This window comes from Penicillium chermesinum (assembly GCF_028974085.1).
Source record: "Penicillium chermesinum strain IBT 19713 chromosome Unknown utg000006l:1.0-2335141.0:1.0-2336784.0, whole genome shotgun sequence".
NCBI lineage: Eukaryota > Fungi > Ascomycota > Eurotiomycetes > Eurotiales > Aspergillaceae > Penicillium > Penicillium chermesinum.
Genome location: NW_026695316.1, coordinates 436,816 through 454,060, shown reverse-complemented (window position 1 = coordinate 454,060; position 17,245 = coordinate 436,816). Strand labels below are relative to the sequence as shown.

At 52.8% G+C, this 17,245-nt stretch overlaps 7 protein-coding genes across 7 annotated transcripts; 2 read left to right on the top strand and 5 right to left on the bottom strand.

Moving 5' to 3' along the window:
• Nucleotides 1–195: 195 nt before the first annotated feature.
• On the top strand, nucleotides 196–1,800 carry N7468_007939 (class I SAM-dependent methyltransferase; the record flags this gene model as incomplete). Its single annotated transcript, XM_058477235.1, has 10 exons — nucleotides 196–222; nucleotides 271–323; nucleotides 377–433; nucleotides 483–623; nucleotides 673–748; nucleotides 802–842; nucleotides 896–921; nucleotides 986–1,172; nucleotides 1,248–1,677; nucleotides 1,750–1,800. 10 exons carry the CDS (start codon nucleotides 196–198, stop codon nucleotides 1,798–1,800), a joined length of 1,089 nt encoding a protein of 362 aa, XP_058327580.1.
• Nucleotides 1,801–2,074: 274 nt separating this feature from the next.
• On the bottom strand, nucleotides 2,075–4,193 carry N7468_007938 (putative amino acid permease; the record flags this gene model as incomplete). Its single annotated transcript, XM_058477234.1, has 9 exons — nucleotides 2,075–2,253; nucleotides 2,324–2,726; nucleotides 2,792–2,914; nucleotides 2,971–3,314; nucleotides 3,376–3,496; nucleotides 3,550–3,851; nucleotides 3,903–3,951; nucleotides 4,011–4,031; nucleotides 4,092–4,193. 9 exons carry the CDS (start codon nucleotides 4,191–4,193, stop codon nucleotides 2,075–2,077), a joined length of 1,644 nt encoding a protein of 547 aa, XP_058327579.1.
• A 1,249-nt stretch (nucleotides 4,194–5,442) lies between these two features.
• N7468_007937 (Zn(II)2Cys6 transcription factor) lies at nucleotides 5,443–7,208 on the bottom strand (the record flags this gene model as incomplete). The annotated part of the gene is made up of 3 exons (XM_058477233.1): nucleotides 5,443–6,029; nucleotides 6,095–6,338; nucleotides 6,402–7,208. 3 exons carry the CDS (start codon nucleotides 7,206–7,208, stop codon nucleotides 5,443–5,445), a joined length of 1,638 nt encoding a protein of 545 aa, XP_058327578.1.
• A 2,248-nt stretch (nucleotides 7,209–9,456) lies between these two features.
• On the top strand, nucleotides 9,457–10,433 carry N7468_007936 (uncharacterized protein; the record flags this gene model as incomplete). Its single annotated transcript, XM_058477232.1, has 4 exons — nucleotides 9,457–9,550; nucleotides 9,600–9,847; nucleotides 9,907–10,110; nucleotides 10,167–10,433. Coding segments are annotated over 4 exons (813 nt in total), but the record flags the coding sequence as incomplete, so codon positions are not given.
• Nucleotides 10,434–10,689: 256 nt separating this feature from the next.
• Nucleotides 10,690–11,784, bottom strand: N7468_007935 (uncharacterized protein; the record flags this gene model as incomplete). The annotated part of the gene is made up of 3 exons (XM_058477231.1): nucleotides 10,690–11,295; nucleotides 11,336–11,619; nucleotides 11,676–11,784. 3 exons carry the CDS (start codon nucleotides 11,782–11,784, stop codon nucleotides 10,690–10,692), a joined length of 999 nt encoding a protein of 332 aa, XP_058327576.1.
• A 763-nt stretch (nucleotides 11,785–12,547) lies between these two features.
• Nucleotides 12,548–13,315, bottom strand: N7468_007934 (uncharacterized protein; the record flags this gene model as incomplete). The annotated part of the gene is made up of 2 exons (XM_058477230.1): nucleotides 12,548–12,813; nucleotides 12,886–13,315. The coding sequence occupies 2 exons, from the start codon at nucleotides 13,313–13,315 to the stop codon at nucleotides 12,548–12,550; spliced, it is 696 nt and encodes a 231-aa protein (XP_058327575.1).
• A 1,275-nt stretch (nucleotides 13,316–14,590) lies between these two features.
• N7468_007933 (DUF1996 domain-containing protein) lies at nucleotides 14,591–16,299 on the bottom strand (the record flags this gene model as incomplete). The annotated part of the gene is made up of 3 exons (XM_058477229.1): nucleotides 14,591–15,851; nucleotides 15,911–16,067; nucleotides 16,125–16,299. 3 exons carry the CDS (start codon nucleotides 16,297–16,299, stop codon nucleotides 14,591–14,593), a joined length of 1,593 nt encoding a protein of 530 aa, XP_058327574.1.
• Between the last annotated feature and the right edge of the window lie 946 nt (nucleotides 16,300–17,245).

Below are 17,245 nucleotides of genomic sequence, written 5' to 3'. Positions count from 1 at the left end.
GAAAGCCCACTATCGGAGGATCGAATCGCGATAAATTGCCCTGGCAAGGACCCAGAAATCTGCTTCTTTATCTGGAGGATTGCCTTTAGGCCCTGAGATCGGCAGTTTGCTGGCTCCTCCGCGGAGACTCCAATCCACTCCCAAGTTGCCTTCTTGACTACCTCTCTCAGCAGGTCATAGGATCCCCACGCCCGGATGCAGAACGACATTGTCATCGCAGCGGTGAGCAGAACGATACCCTTGGACCGGGCCAGTGATTGACTCCCTCAGGATTCCCATGTGTATCTCCCGGCAGATATCAGTGCACCGAGTGACTGGCGCTCGTACGTAATCCATCGGCTTTGTCCAGCGTCCAATTACCTGACATGTCCTACAGAGAAACGACGTCGCTGGAATCCGATATTCGCCAAGGCGTTTTAGAGAATGGCAGAATGTAGGAGCCTCACGTTCCACAGGTGACGGTACGCTAAAGAGATACACAGATATCAGACCCTCCGGGAGAACAAAATCCAGTACGCATTTGTGACCCATAATCCGTATGGTTGCAACCCTCCTCCCAGGGTCCAGACTGATTTTCGAAGTGTCCCGTCAGATGATCAAATGTTCGAGACGTATGAGAACAGGTGGGATAGCAGATGAAAGTGAGGTAAAAGCCACCACTAACGATGCTAGCCATCTGTTAATGATTATCTGCGACTCTGATCTCGAGAACCCTCTGTATCATGCCCCGACAGGCAAATTGCCCAAGGTAAGACCGTGACTCGTCGTATGGGTGACTGGAGCAGCATTTAACGAACCAAGCATATCCTGGATATTGGAACTGGGAAAGGATCATGGGCAATGTGAGTAAAACACCTAATACCCTGTCTTGGAACTTATCCTAACAATCTCCCAGAGACGTTGCGGACATGTTCCCAAGTGGTACAGCTTCCTGAGGAAAACTGAAAACTCACTAAAGATCGTTTCTTTCTAACCCATCCATTAGCGACGGTTCGTGGCGTGGATCTCTTTCCACCACCCTTAAGCTGGATACCACCAAATTGCATTCTAGAAGTCGATGATATCCTCCGAAGCTGGACCTGGAAAGATCCATTCGATCTCGTCCACATAAAAAATCTCGACGGCTCCTTTAACGCCCAAGAACAAGAGTCCCTCTATAAGCAATGCTACGAGTAAGTACATCGACCCTTCCCCCCTCCCTGGAAAACTCTCACTGGCCGAAAACGCGCTAAATCCGCGGCCCATAGCAATATTAAACCGGGCGGCTGGATCGAACAACTTGAAGTAAGCTACTTCATCGAATGCGACGATGACAGTCTCCCGGGGCATAGTGTCTTGCGCAGCTGGGGCCCGCGCCTTGCCCAAGCCGCCCAGAAAGCCGGCAGGCCGCTCGGTGCCATGCACACCATGCGCGACTCAATAGCCAATGCCGGCTTCACAGATATCCACGTGAAGGACTATAAGCTGCCCATTGGGCCGTGGCCACGAGATAAGCAGCTCAAGGAGGTCGGGGAAGTCAACCATCAACATTGGATGGGTGGCATGGAGGGATACGGCATGTGGCTCCTGACGCATTTCGGGGGACCCCTCGCCTTGGGCGAAGGAGGAGGTTCTGGTCTATATTGCACAAATGAGGCAGGAGCTTATGGATATGAGATATCATATCTATCAACGCAGGTAAGGCATTGGTCCAACCCTTCTATGTTGATGGGAGGCGTCTTTATTGATAGGGGGTTGGTTTTCTTCTAGTCGACGGGTCTGGGCGAGAAAGCCGGTACCGGAACCAAGCATCGAACATGAGCCTGTAATCAAGGTCGAGCTTGATCCTTGAAGGTCCTTTGATACCCCCTGGAGGTTTATTTGCGCAATTTAAATTGCTGTGTATATTGGTATTGTCGGCGGAACGACAACAAAAAGGGTGCGGCACACGCATGGATGGGCGTTAGCAATATGGGCGTATTATTATACATGGTACAGCTAATTCATGCTATGGTTTTATGATATCGCTAAGACAGGGATTCTCGGTTTACACGTGCACCACTACGGGGATTTTGTAATGTCTCGCCAGCTGACATCAACTGCGCTGGCTGGGTCCAGCCTCGGTAGGTTGATCGACTTCCTCCACGTTCGCGGTAGCCCCCTTTGAATCAATGAAGTGGGTGATTCGGTCACGAGGAAGCCAAGCACTCTCCGGCATGATGAAGTAAGAGATCAACGCAAGGATAGTCACGCCGGCCATGATGATAGGTGCGTCTGGAGAAGGAGGGTTAGCTTTTTGTTATCTGTCCGAGGCAACCCCGGGGGAGGAGGTGGTTCGACTCACAGTTCAGGTTTGCGCCGGTCACAGGCCACTCGTAAGGCGAGAATAAGACGGCAACAACCCATCCGTTCCAGAACACACCGATGAACTGGAATGGCTTGCTCCATCGACCGAGGCTCCACGCAGGCTTGGGGAATCGCTTGGGCGTACATAACAGACGTCCCAGGCAGATGAGGCCGTAGGCTGCAGCGCTGGGCACACCGGCTGCGGAGACCAGAGAGGTGAACGCAACGCTGGATGGGAGGATCGTACAGGTGACAATAGCCCCAACGGCCCAGACAACAATCACCGCATTGCGGGGTTGGCCGTTGTAGACTTTGGAGACCCAGCCTGAGAATGGGAGGACGCCGTCACGGGCGACCGCAAAGACTAGACGGGATGCGGCGATGATAGCAATAGCAGTGTTCTGATTTTTGGTTTGTTAGTCACACCGTGAATAAGAGGGGGGGCTGTTCCTCAAAATAGTCTTACCAGCCACAGAGCAACGATACAGATGACGTTCATGAAAACATGGCCTCCTCGGCCCAGTACGACCGCATAGAGAGGGACAAATGGCTGCACAGATCCAAATTCCATAAGCTTATCCGCGGTAGGCTGGGATGGAAGTCAGTATGTTGGACACGGCCACCCAGAAATAAGTTGATACTGACCGCGCAGAACAAGAACAGAATAATGGTAGCCAAGCCTCCGATACCACTGGCAACGGTACTCCAGAAGATTCCACGAGCCGCAGTGATCGAGGCGTTCTTAGTCTCTTCCGCGACGTGGCCAGAGGCATCAAATCCAATAAGAATTCCAGCGGTGGCTAGGTAAGACAGACACCAGTTCCAGCCGGCGGGCGCACCGGTGCCGTTGTAAGTCGTCATGAAAGCCTCATGGGCGGAGCGGAATCCCCATGTGTTGGCCGTTCCAATGGGCAGCCAGATCAGGTTCAAGAAAAAGTCCAACATCACAAAAGCTGCAGAGATGCGGAAGACATTTTTGAAGTGCCGGGCTAGAAGATAGTCAGTGCTGATCTGGAGAATTTATAAACCATCAAAGTTCATCCAACTTACGAGGCAGGAAGTTCAGAAGCGCAGCCAGGGCCAACAGCACCTCGGTGCAAATCCACTGGACAGCCCGGAACTTGACACTGTCGGTGTCGCTAGGGAAGTCCACGTTGAAGACAGTCAATTCCTGTACCCCTATTAGTAGGTGCAGCTGGACAACCAAAGCCACGTACGACGTACCGCGAGCATGTAATTGACAGCAGACTGGGTGTTACTAGCACAGAAAGTAGTCCACGCAGTCGTACTCCACCACGCAACGGTGAATCCTAACAGCCGCCCAAATCGCGGGCCGCCTGCTTCGGCAGCCCAGAGGTAGATGGAGCCAGCAGAAGGCGAGGCCGAGCAGACCTCTGCGATCACAGCCGCCGTGATGAAAGTGAAAACCAGGGTTACCAGGTAGCTGGTCCAGTAGGCCAGGTTTCCACCGGCGGCGATTCCAGTGCTGTAGGTAACTCGGACGCCACCAACGAAGTACAGGGCAGCTATCTAGCATTAGTCGAAGCTTTCCTTGCGTATCGCGCAGCAGAACCTACCAAAAGTGGTCGCAAAGTTTTCAAAGAGCGTGTATGTTCGATGAAGCACCTATGGCCATCCGGATCAGTAATTTGCGACAACATCATGTCGCTTCAGCCGACACATACCGGCTTGTAGCCCATCGTTTGCTATCCCGACATTAGCACCGTTCACCAATCATACTCCGTCGCACCCAGGCGATCACTCACCAGCAACGCCGCGTCATCCTTGACCTCCTCTTGACTCCGATCAAGTTCTGCATCGTCGCCATGCTGATCGCGACCGGCGAGATCCTGATCCTGCGCCACCATCCTGAAGCTTGTTGATCAACAATCGATCTTTAATCCCAATTTGGACCGATGGTTGAACAAAACAAAGATCGAGCAAGAATTTGCGCCACTCGCAGCCGTAAAGCAAAGGCGGATACTCCTGCACAGGCGCAGATGCTTCGCAGGTTCTCTATTTGCTGATCAGGTTTTTTTGCCTATTGGGGTTTTTTTTGGCCCCCGCCGTCATAAAACGCCCGGATCGCACCAGGGACTCGCGCGGCTCCACTGGACGGAAAAAATAGGCGAGCCAGCTCTTAAAGCTTGGTCTAAGACAAATAGTTCTGGGGCTCTCTATAGTAAGCTCTTTACTTTTCCTGTTTGGGGTGGATTTGGAGAATAGGCAACGCCGATGTCGGATTAGACAGATCGAGATAATCAAGATGATCTCAACGATCGATCAACGCTCAGACGTGGACACTCAGACGTGGACAGGAAAGAGAACGGGAAGAAAGGAAAAACAAAGAGTAGTTTCGAATAACTCCGAATCGATAGCCACTCCTGTAAACCTGGAGATTCCGATCTCCGACCACCTGGTTTTCGCGGAGGGGGAATGATCCGTACGCCAAATTTTTTTTTTCTTTTTTTTTTCTTAGAGTTTCGCCGCGCCTAAGCCCCTGTGGACCTTTCAAGGGGGAAGTGGAGGTGCCCGACGGATCCGATAATCCAGGGGTGGTTCACCCATCATCAGTTTGCTGGGACAGTCCAGTGCTCGGAGTGCACCTTAGGATCCAGAGCTCGCGCATGAAAATGGTGGGTTTCGCGGGCCTCTTCTGCTCATCTTTAGGGACTCGCAATTTGAAGGAAAAAGCAAGTTGTCATACAGTCGATCTGATTCGTGTTTTTACCCACAGTAAACCGGTTGGGATGGGCGGGGCCTTGTAGGCTGAGGTGGGGTTGGGGAACAGGGCGGCATGCGAGTCACGTTCGAGAACCTGTCTCTGGTGCTTAACGCAGGCTTGGCTGGAACCGCAAACTTATGATCGACTATGGAAATGGTGGGTATGAAAAGGAAAAGAGAAAGATTCCCGAGTTAGAGACACATGTGAAGCTTCTATTAAAACGTCATGCATGTGGAGCAATAAGGTATAGACTCATGACAGGCGTTAAAAAAGTATATCCAAGAAGGCGGCTTAAAAAGTGGAGGTGTTAAAAAAAGGAGGAAAAAAGAGGAAAAGAACAAAGTACGGTCAGATATCCCCGTTATCACGGAAGAAGGATATTCGACTGGATTTCATCCAGAGTCTCCGTCCATCCTTCGGGGGAAAGCACGGCGTTTGAACCATACGCGTTCAAGGTGCTCAAGGCCCTTGTCAACGTTCTTGAAGCCAAACCGTCTGAGATCCTGCATGGTTTGACGAACGTAGTCTTGTTCGGATTCGTTGCGAGTTTCCTGGCCCGCAATAAAAAGCGGCCATAGGCAGGCGAGTTGCCCAACGCCCTTGGACAATTTCCGAATTAGGGTGAGGATTCGAGTCAGAAGCATGTCCAGGTAGGTGCGGTCCGTCACCCAGCCCGGCCGCCCTGCACCACCGACTTGATGCAAATGGACAAAAGTGGCTTTCTCGTAAGCCTCGATGCACCCGACATATTCAAGGACGTCCGGGAAGGGGAACAGGCGTAAACTTTCGTCATCTAGCTCCATGTCGCCGAGTAACCGGAGGCTTATAGGCGTGCTGGCACGCCAGACAACCAGTTGGTTGAAGATATCCTTATAGACCGCGTCCTGGACCTCGGGGCTCATCCATGACTTGTCGCGGCCAAAGACGCTGATCTGGGCCTGCACTTCCATCATGCCGGACCACGCTTGCCGGAGCTCCACTAACCGAGGGTCATCCGGCATCGTGGGGGAGGAAAGACTCGGGGTTCCGAGATTGTATTCCCACCCTCCTCCCAAAGTCTTCCAGTAGGTGCCCTCGACGACTGTTCCGCCGGGGATGCACAGGCCCCGGCCACATCGAGGTAAGAGAGCAAAGAAACGAGAAATGAGCGGAGAGGGTGGTTGCTCTCTGCCACCCGCTGAATTTCTCGGGTGGGGTTTGTCCCCGTGTGCGGATAGAAGAGAAGATTGTAGATCTCGCGTGCCCCTTGGAGGTGGACTGCCCAGTTCTGATTCTGTGAGTCCATCATCTGTGCAAATTTTGTGAATATGACTGCCAAACTTCATTTTTCCGTAGATCTGCGGTGACCCACCTCGAATAGACATAATAATAGACAGGTCGCAAAGTCGGTCATTCCTAGTTGCTGGCTGGGCCGAGCGTACCGAGATCGGAACAACTGTACTACCTCGCCATATTTGCCCATGGCCTGTTGGAAATGCTTATTCCGTTCAGGCCCGGTTGATGTATTGGCTCGGTGTAAAGCACCCAATGCCTGCATGGCACCCACCATCGACGGGGAGGAGCGGGCAAACTCGGGGAAGTAGCTGCGGTAAGGGTTGGCGTTGATGGAGTTGTCGTAGATGATCAGGAGAGTAGAGACCTGGTCAATGAAATGGGTATAGTAGATCTCATCGGAGGACTCGATCGCAGCGTGCATGAGGTCGATGGAGGAGGCGGGGTCTGCGAAGCGGAATTTGGGAGCTTGATGGCCGAGGGTGGTCGGCGATACGACGAGGTTTTCGAAGCCGTCATGTTTTGCATTGCCAGTGGGTAAAACGAATGTTGCTGTCCCCGGCAGCGCATCGTCTGCCCGCGAGCTATTCTTGGTCCGCTTCTTCGTGGCCTTCGGCGGTTCCTGGCCCTGCGGGCCGTAGGCCTTGAAGGTCATGCGACCCTGGGTGCCGTCACATTCGAGGGAGAGACGCGTGCAGTTGTGGCAGACAGGAGAGGCTTCGTCGCAGCGGACATGACGGCGGCGGCAGGTCGAACAGCCGGTGAACCCACGGTGGTGCCAGCGCCGCACTCGCTTCTTGGTCGCGTTCCGCGGCGGATGTGACTCGGGGGACTGGGACGATTCAGACGTCACGGACGTCGAAGCGCCGTCCGCTCGAATCTCCATGGAGGTCGCAGCACGTCGTACATGAAATGCACGTTAAAGAGTCGGATCTCAGCGCATTGTTAAGTACGGGGAACCCAAATCGAGACTAGATCAGAGTGGAGGAATTTCGGCGCCAAGACGAGAACTCACGGTGCGGAAAAGGCGCTTCGGGTTTGGGGTCGTGTTGGAGTCGATCATCTCCACTTAGAGGCCACCATCGAATCTTCGGAAGATGGGGGAGATTAGCAGATCTACGCAGGACTACGCCATGCATCGAACTACTCCGAACGGAGAATGATGATTACCTGCGCTTGCCGCGGGCAATGAGCAGCCAGCCTATTTCAGCCAACTGCAGGCTTCGCTCAAAACACCGGACTTTGCCTCGAGCACTCAAACGCCGATCCCCGTTAGAGCTTGCCTAATTCTGCGACTAGCAGGAGGGTAGTCAAATCAAAGCGAGCCTAAGGGTCAGCAGCTATCTCCTAGATGAACCTGGTGGCCAGTGCTGAGCCCCTAGGCGATTAGAGCCCGACAAATTTGGAATTACGCATTGCCCGGGGGTGTTTTGTGCTTGTTTACAGCCCAGGCTCCCGAAAGCGCGCTCGCCCAGGTTCGCCTCCATCGACACCGAGGTGTATCATCCTGGAGAACACGAAGAAAAGGGACCTGGCTCTTCTGTTTCACAACCCCTGCCAAACCCCATCTTTCGTCATCGCCAACGATGTTTGGCCTTGCTCGAGTGGAGGAGGTTCGTGCATGCATGTCTCGTGTAGAGAATTTTACCGGCCATGAGGATCAAGCTATTCGGGAGTAGTTTCCCTTCCAGGCCACAATGACAAAGTGGATTTGAAATACCCTCATGGCATTCGCTCGAGCCCTGGATGTCAGAACCATCTGGAACCTCCTTGACGACCGATTAAGCAAAAGCCACAGCTTTCTCGATCTGGACAGCTGGGACTGCAGCCGCTCGGGATCTCCTTTGGCTGACCAGGGGAGGTGTCAGCTTGAAACTGGTGGCCGCGTGCACATATACAGCTCTACTCCGTACACCGATCCGCATTGCTAGCGCCGACTATTGTCGACGGGGCTAGAGGCTATCACGGCGGGGCGAATCGCAGGCTGGTTAGAATCCGTAGGTGCCCTGTTAGGAGTATGCAGGGCATCGTCGATTTAATATCAGGTGAGGATCCGATCTCATCGAGAGGGTTTTGGGTGCTCGAAAGACCTGCAGACCACCGGATCGTGGCAATGACAAGGAAGGTAGGGCCAAGCCGTAGCGTGAGGCTGCATTGACTAGCCCTAGCGGGGGATTCCCGCGGCCGTAAGCCCTTGAACTAGAAAAAGAGATGAAACTATGCAGCCTCACGGCGACGATCAAAATTTAGGAAGCTCAGCTTGCAAACTATTAGATCATGGGGGCTCGGACTCTTATGCATTATCTTGCGTACATCATCCAGCTAATTTTTATACATCGACGAACTTCCCATCCCAGTCGTAGGGAAGGGAGGCTAAAACTGGTATTCTACGGCAGTTTAGGGTGGTGGGGCTGACACATTAGCCTTCCAGTCAAGGCAACTAGAGGCATGACGATCGACGATCTTAATAAGAAAAGCTAGGTCCTACCACAGGGGGTTTCGAATATGATGGTTCAGAATAAACCAAGACGGAACGGTCCACAGGGAAAAAGGTCCCCTAAAAGAGATCATGTCATCAAGAAGCGTCTCTAATTGCCCTTAGAATGAAAGGGGCATGCAGAGTGCCGATGGGGAATACAAGTGATCGACACGGCTTCATTCGGAAAAGGGCCCTTCTTTCTCACATCTTCTCCTTCGATCCGAATTCATGAACTCATGCTTCCATTGTTTCATCTCCCAATAGCCACGACGCTAACTTGCGCCTCAAACTCAATGGACCAGGGGGAAACATAACTGGATGTACAGAAGGTATACAGTAGATTCCAAGTTGTACCTGGCGCTAATGCCGCGTGACCTCATTTGGGTTTCCTTAATGTCTCGACGATAAAGCAAAGATAAGGCGCGGATCGTCCTGTGGCGTAGCTTAGTCGACGTTTCTTCTCTGCATTGAAAGGTCACGTTCACACCGTCTAGAGAATGCACTCCCATCCAACGCATTGTTTACTTGGTTGCCGTGCTGTCTGGACCGCCTCCGCACGGAGTGGGGGTTTGGTGCGGGGCTGGCGACCCTCTCCTTTTTACGAGTGTACCACATCCCTTAACTCTGTCTTTTCTTTCTATCCGGATGATCTAGACATTATCACGGTGACTCTTTCATCATGGCACAAGGTTCAAGACTCGAGGGCAAGGTTGCCATCGTGACCGGTATGATCCCATCGTGCCCCTCAGGTATGCATGTAGCACGGGCTAACGGCGGTTGACTTCCACTTCCCTACAGGAGGCGGCTCTGGATTTGGAGCTGCAATTGCCCGTAGATTTGGCGAAGAGGGCGCCAAAGTCGTGATCACCGATATCAATACAGAAGGTGGTGAGAAAGTCGCTGCCTTGAACCCGAGCAATCTGGTCTTCCAGCGTCAAGACGTCACCAACGAAGACGAATGGAAGAGCGTTGCCGATCTCGCGTTTTCCAAGTTTGGAAGGCTCGATATTCTTGTCAACAATGCAGGAACGTCTTATCGAAACAAGGTCAGACCATCAGATCCCCCCGCAGCCTTTGTCAGGCAAATGGCTAATTTGCCGCACAGCCCACTGTGGAAGTGACCGACGACGAATGGGAGCGTGTATTCAAGGTCAACATCAAGAGTATCTACCTGGCCGGCAAGGTTGTCATCCCTCGTCTGATTGAGCAGGGCCAAGGTGGCTCGGTGATCAACATCTCCTCGACGGGCGCAGCTCGTCCACGACCCGGCCTGGTATGGTATAACGCGTCTAAGGGTGCAGTGACAAATGTAAGTGGTCCAATTTGACGCCCAAAATGTTCTCGTCATCTAATGTTCCATGATAGGCCACCAAGGGTCTCGCAGCAGAATACGGTCCTCACAACATTCGAGTGAACAGTGTAGCTCCGCTGCTTTCGGGAACCGGGCTTTTCTCGATGTTCACGGGAATGGAAGACACCCCCGAGAACCGACAAAAGTTCATCGGCAATGTTCCCCTTGGTCGTCTCACTGAGGCGGATGATATCGCGAACATGGTTCTCTACCTGGCTAGTGAGGAGGGACGGTTCATCAACGGCACGGAAATGGTCGTCGACGGTGGAAAGTGTATCTAGATCAACCTGCCGTATGCATCGTATATCGGCAAGCCCGGCATACTGCCTTGTCTCTTTTGAAGGTTCATTCTGGAACACTCAAACCATCATAGGTATTGTCAACCACCCGAGGCCCGCTGCAGAGACACCCGTAGGTCTCGTGGTAACCTTATCGTTGTGAGCTACACACTGGCTGAAATTGACATTCCCCGCTTGAACCACTGCGCATAGTTGTATTTATATCTAAGATAATCTGTCTCATTTAAAACCCCCACCCCTAGAACCGTCGAGGCTCGATCTCGGGCTGGGTCTCCACGGCCGCCTCAATCTTCTTCAACACCTCAGGCGTCAACTTCTCAACCGCAGCCAGCGCTCGAACGTTCTCAAGCACCTGCTCCGGGCGCGAGGCACCAATGATCAGAGACGAAATATTAGGGTTTTTAACCACCCACGCCAACGCCAGCTGCGCAGTCGAGATGCCCAGCTCCTGTGCAATAGGCTTCAGAGCCGCGACCTTCTTCAGCTGTGCTTTCCAGTTCTCATTCTCCACCACCGCTTTGCGTCGATCCTCCGACAATGCCAGTCGCGATCCCTCGGGCAGCGTCTCGCTGTCGTTATACTTGCCGGTCAGAACACCACCTTCCAGCGGCGAGAAGATAGTCAGTCCCAGACCGTGGTGCGCCTCATACAGCCAGCGGTACTCTTTCTCGACTCGCTCGCGCGTCAAAAGGCTGTACTTGGGCTGCTCGACCACCGGCCCGACAAGGCCCAGCCTGTCGGCAATCCGCCACGCATCCGCGATCTCGTCCGCGCTCCACATCGAAGTTCCCCAGTAGAACGCCTTGCCGTGGTCGATCAGGTAGTTGAAGGCGCGGACGATTTCCTCCATGGGGGGTGTCCCGGTCGGGACGGTGGGCATACACGATGTCCACGTAGGGGAGGTCCAGACGCTTGAGCGACGCGTCCATGCCTTCGATGATATGCTTGCGCGACAGGCCCTTGTTGTTGAGCAGATTGTCGCTCTTGTCGGTGTTGCCGCGGCCCCAGTACAGCTTGGTGGAGATGACCAGGTCGTTTTGCTTCCAGCCGAACTTTTTGATGGCTTCGCCCAGGACGACTTCCGCTTGGCCGGCGGAGTATACCTCGGCCGTGTCGAAGAAGTTGATGCCCGCATCGTAGGCGGCCTTCATGCAGTCGAATGCGATTTCTGGGGGACGGTCAGCTGTGCACTCTGGAGTGTCAGTGTGTGCGCGGAGAGCTTACCGTTGCCAACGTGGCCGCCGTAGGTGAGCCAGCTACCCAGCGAGATCACGGAGACCTTGAGGCCGGTCTTGCCGAGGTGGCGATATTGCATTTCTGGGAGGTCCGACATTTCGAGGGGCAAATTGGTGGAGGGAAAGCTCAAGGGAGGGGGTAGCTCTAATTCAATAAAAGAGCCAACGGCTTCGACAGCCAGGCCATGCGGGGTCGAAATGGCGGGAGGAGACGCCCCTGTTTTCCCTGTTTTGGGACCCCCCGAACGAGCGAGTCGGGGGACCCGGCGGGGGCCCCCTTAAGAGGCGACCCTCCGTTGGGCTGCTCGGCTGGTTATGGGGCTCCGGCTCTCCTGAAGCTATTGCGCTATGGCTTTGACAAGCAGATTTGGGAATGTAGTCCCAATGTTGCCCGAGTGCAAGCCCCTGTTTTTTGCCCACCGGGACTTTGATGGCTCGTTTGGCGGAGGATTGGAACCGTGGAATCAGATCTGAAAGCTTATTCTACTGAGACGCACGTCATATAGCCGTTCCATTTAGTTCGGCGTGGAGTATTTTAGGCTTGTATTAGCGCGGTTTCATCAATGCATTTGTAAGCAGATATCGTTCCATTAAACATTAATTGTAGCCAAGACCTAGACCTGTGGATGACATTCTGAGTGAACATGAAGCCCAGATTCCCGAAGTAAAGACCGATCCAAAATCATTCAAGAGGTCCAATTGGAAATATCCTGGCAAGGCCCCGAGCCCACTGGCAAAGGACGTAGGTTATCTTGTCCAAGTTGTCCAATTACCTGGCCCTTCCAAGACTAGTACCTGTCAATTCTCATTCTAAGCGGTTCGTATTCGAGGTTCATCCTCCATCTGCGGATGCGTACGAGTTTATTCGCATCCAATGGCTACAGCGCCAGGCACATCCGGGTAAATAGGAGTCTGCTTTGCATCCGCACACTGGCAGAATGGCGTCTCAGTTGGCACCCCATCACAGGCTACTTCTGTGGCCGTAGCACAGTAAGCGTTGAAGCTGATAGATGTTGTCATGCCTGGCGGACAGTAGCTGTATGGCATGCAGAAGGTCTCCAGGTCGGAGCTTCCACCCAGCCACGTCATGCTGTACCATTGATCGGGCGCGCAAGAGCACGAGACAGCTAGAATGAACAAGCTGAATAAGTCCACCAAACTCGTTTTCTATTCTAGTTTGTCATAATGAATAGACTCACCACTGATCACTGTCGAAAGACCTCCTGCAAGGGTCCCGTCGTACATGGTATTTGTTGTATATGGAATTGCTCCGTGTTGGCATTCCGTCGTCAGCCACGCCGCATCGAGCGGGAAGCAGGTCGACTGCTCCATGCAGTGGTCGGCGTGCCATACGGATGGGAAGTACCCATGGCCACACTTGATCGGGGCCTCTGGCTTATGGCAGAAGGATACCGGGGTGCCCATGGTGCAGTCTGTCGTGTGTAAGATAGTTGAGCCATCGGAGCATCTGAGTCGAGCTTCTTCAGTAACAGCAGGTGCAACAGCCTCCGTGACTGATGCTGTTGGCTGAGTCTGAGTCAAGCTTGCGACACCGGTCTCGCGGGGGAAAGCATGCGCATAGATGAAGAAGATGAATGACACAATAAAGGAAGAAGATAGACGGGCCATGGTTCTGAGCTTCCCAGATATAAATACTGCTGAAGTTAGGGATTTGCCTTTACAAACGGTCTCTCAGGCTGATTCGAATACACACGAGCTGCCAGTGTTGGATGCTGCGTGGGCTGATCCCCCGTGTCTTTATATAACCTTATTGAGACCTCCATGATAAGCTTCATTGCCGATGACCATTTCAATCGCAAACCTAGAATTTGGGATTTACTCCCTGGTAGCTGTGGCGTTGCTGCAAGTCAACACGCCACCGTCGACAGGAGATATACTTCCCGCGGAGGTTGGAAAACACCGCACATCGAGAAGTGAATGGACTGATGGCCTGTCTCTGACAAAATTAGCCTTAACGAGACGGTAGCAGTCCAATCATCTGGTGCGCAGGGATCTGGGGTCGAGATCTTTGGACGGAATCTGCGACATGGGTATTCCCGCGTTATCCCTGCTCAAATGTTACATTCTGATCTAAGCCCAGGCCCAACAACCCTAGCATTGGTAGAGGAGAAGTTGTGACAGCTGGCGCAGGCGTGTGTTACCAGCCTGGATGTGTGTTCCAGACCACAACAAGGCACGTACGGCCATTTGTCTTTTCTGGCTCGCGGTTGGAGATATCAAAGAGGTCGAGACGAGCCCGCTTGATCCAAATTGACTGCTGGTGGCTCTTCCACCGCATCTATCGGGTCAGTGCTGTGTCTCCTTTGTCGCGCTGGGAGGTTGTACAACTGAAATAGCCAGGCCCAGCTCGACGGCCATCATTGAGGTCTGAGACAAGTGCAGCCGAGAAATCCTAGGCAAGCTGTGACATGATAGACCTCTTTGACCTACACAATAGTATAGCAATGGCGTCTATTCCAAGTCGGGTCTAGACAACTTCTGTTGTTTAACCCTTTTCAAGCCCGTGGATTCGTAAAAGGATTACGGCGAATACTGCGATTTTCAAGATTACACATATGCTCACGAAGATGAATCGGACATTTATCATTTGTTTGCGCATGGGCAGGGTATTCCTGGGGGTTTTGGCCCAATCTTTCTTTTGGTAACAAGCAACTTGAAAGCAATATTGTTATCGATAAAAAGTCCCGATATGTACTCAGCTTTGCGGTGAACAAATCATATACATGAATGAAAACCCCTGGCCAAGGAATACTAGCTCCCAAAAGGACAGAGTAGTCGACGTAATTCTCAAAATACGCAACATGTGAATAGATCAATCAGCCTTCGAAAAAGAAATACGCAAAGCGTGTACTCTTGGAAGCTGGAATCTGCAGCCGGCCCATTTTAGTACACGCCTCGTTTATGGAGACGTCCATGGTGGTGGATATGGCGGCGCATATGTCCCGCAAAGTCATCGCGCTTCTCAGGTGCCGATGGCTCCTGTTCGATGGTCGAAACAACGGTTGTTGTTTCAGTAGCTTCCATAGTAGACGTGGAGATGATTCGCGCAGCTCCAGTTGTGGTGGCGAATGGAACACCATCCGCATCCACACTGACAACAACATCCGCCTCCCATATAACGAGGTCTTCAGTAATGGGGTCAACCTCTACCCTGGTCGTGGTGGCCGGGGTGGGATTCAGGCTCGATGTACTTGTACTGGTAGAGGTCATCGTGGCCAGAGTTGTCTCAGTCTTATCAGGGTTCGCAAAAGCGGCTTTAGCGTTACCGGTTGCACCAATGTCTCCCATGTCAATGCCGAGACCCATAGACAGGGTGGGAAGAGTAATACCGGGGATACTGATGCTAGGAATACTGAGACTGGGGACAAGTGACAAAGAAGCAGCCGGTGGCGACGAGCCACCGCCATGGGCCCCCTTCGCATACGCCGGGCCCCAGCTAATCGGCATACCACCCGGCAATCCATCTGGATGCATCTCGACATTCTCATGCCGAATCTGAGCTGGCAATTCAGAGAAGCACTGATTCTGATCCCACTCGCTCTGCACGTTAAAAATTTCGCAGTCATTGACGATGCCCGTGGGACTTGTGCAAGTGTCGACGGCTTGCTGTAGAATCCCATCTTCCCAGCCGAACATGAAATCTCCATGGTACCCAAAGCCGGTCGGATCGCCATTCGAGAGCGCGAAGTAGCCGTCGGCGTCCTTGAACGCATATGTGTCCCAGATTGTCTCATAGAAGAGTGATACCAGTTGTGTCTCGTACCCCTCCGGGCAGGTACCGGTCATCACTAGATCCGGATACGCGACGTGGGATTTGTGGTCTTCCGAATCCACGTCCTTTCCATTCCAGCAAGATGGAAACATGAGTTCCATGCGAATCCCATCCGTGCAGTGTTCGTCGAGATACGCCTTGTTCGGAAGGAAGTGTCGCTGGAGAGATCCTTCAGGGGGCGCGGCATAATTCAAACAGTTGAAACCCACGGCTTTCTGTCGGAGTGCAGCCTGCGATATCTGGGCTCCCGTCCAAGAAGACTTGGGAGGGTCCGGGATTGGCCAAGTGAAGTTCCGTTGGAAGGGGTCACCCGCTACCATTCGGAAGCCGTTAGGGAATGCGGTGACATTTTCACCATAGAGAAGGTAGTAGCTATACCAAAAGTGTAAGTGCTACTCGTCATAACATCTAGACAAGGCTCAAAGACTCACGCAAGCATGCCTCCAACTTCATCGACAAGTTCCGCAGACCCGTTCGTATGCATGAAGTAGAGCGCGGGCGTCCAGTATGCAGACTTATCCTGCAGGACACCGCATGAGGTACAGCTCGATGCTGCCAAGGACTCGGGAGTCGCATCTATACTGAAGCCTGAGAAAAAGATTTGTCAGAGCCATTTCAGTGAGACGCTTGCAGGCGCGTACTTACTTCCACCTCCATGCACAGTATGCACATGCGATGAAATCTGGCCAGGGTCAATGATTGGATCGAGCCGGCCAATGGCATTTCGGCCACGGCAAGGCAGACGCCAGAATGCGTCAGTAAGCGCAGGCAGTAAAGACAGACACGCCAAAAAGGTCGTTTTAAGAGATATGTCCTGCATCTCGCTGGGTATAGAGCCGCGTCAAGGGGCTTAATGGGTTACAAAGAGTGACAGATTCAACGAGTGGAATGACAGCCACGACTCGCCAGGAGCACCGACTCAATCGGCTAGGCGTCGTGTATTGTGTGGTGGATTTGCTCGGGTGATGCCGAAGGGTGTCGCTGGAAGATAAATGTTAGTCCCAGGTGTGGCCGCTTAAGTGACAACGTGCTTCAACGGGGATTGAAATGACGCAGATAGGGATTCCAGATATTCCCATCAGGCCCATCGCAGGATCCTATTCGAGGGCTCATAGGATCTACAGTGGTGGCTCCCTTTTGGCGAGGAATGGCCCCTTGCGTGCATCCTGGTACCCTTGTCTAGGGCTAATACAAGGTACCGGAGGGGTAGAGGCGAATCGAAGCACTAGAAGTATGTAGCTTACCGTTTGGTCTCCACCCGCGTCTGCCGTATAAACAAATAAACACGATCTTGCCAATGAAGCTTATCAGTTTTATACTGGGGAGGTCTGGTTAGACATCGCTCCGCCGCAAATCAGCCGATCCACAAACCTCTTCGATAATAGCAACAGGGACTTAAAAGCTGTCTCAATCAAGCGAATGGAAGGTTTGATCAAAAATGAAGGAGTGAACAAGTGCCGCCTGGGCTGCGAAAGAAAGGAAACCCGTGGACAGGGTGAGTCTGAGCAGCCGAGGAGTAGACAGGACGCGAAGGAGAGGAGAGAGAAAGGAGGGCGGAAAGAGGTTTCTAAACTACACAAGATACACCCAATCTCATTAGCAGTGCACGGGGTCCAAACCTGTAGAAACAACCCAGGGACATCCTTCATCTCCAAACCCCCCCAGTCTTGGTAACCGGTCCAATCCCCCTTGCCCGGGAGATATGAACATTCCTCCCCACCCCGCCAACTCCCCATCACAAGTGGGCAGACTGAGTCCGAGCCCTA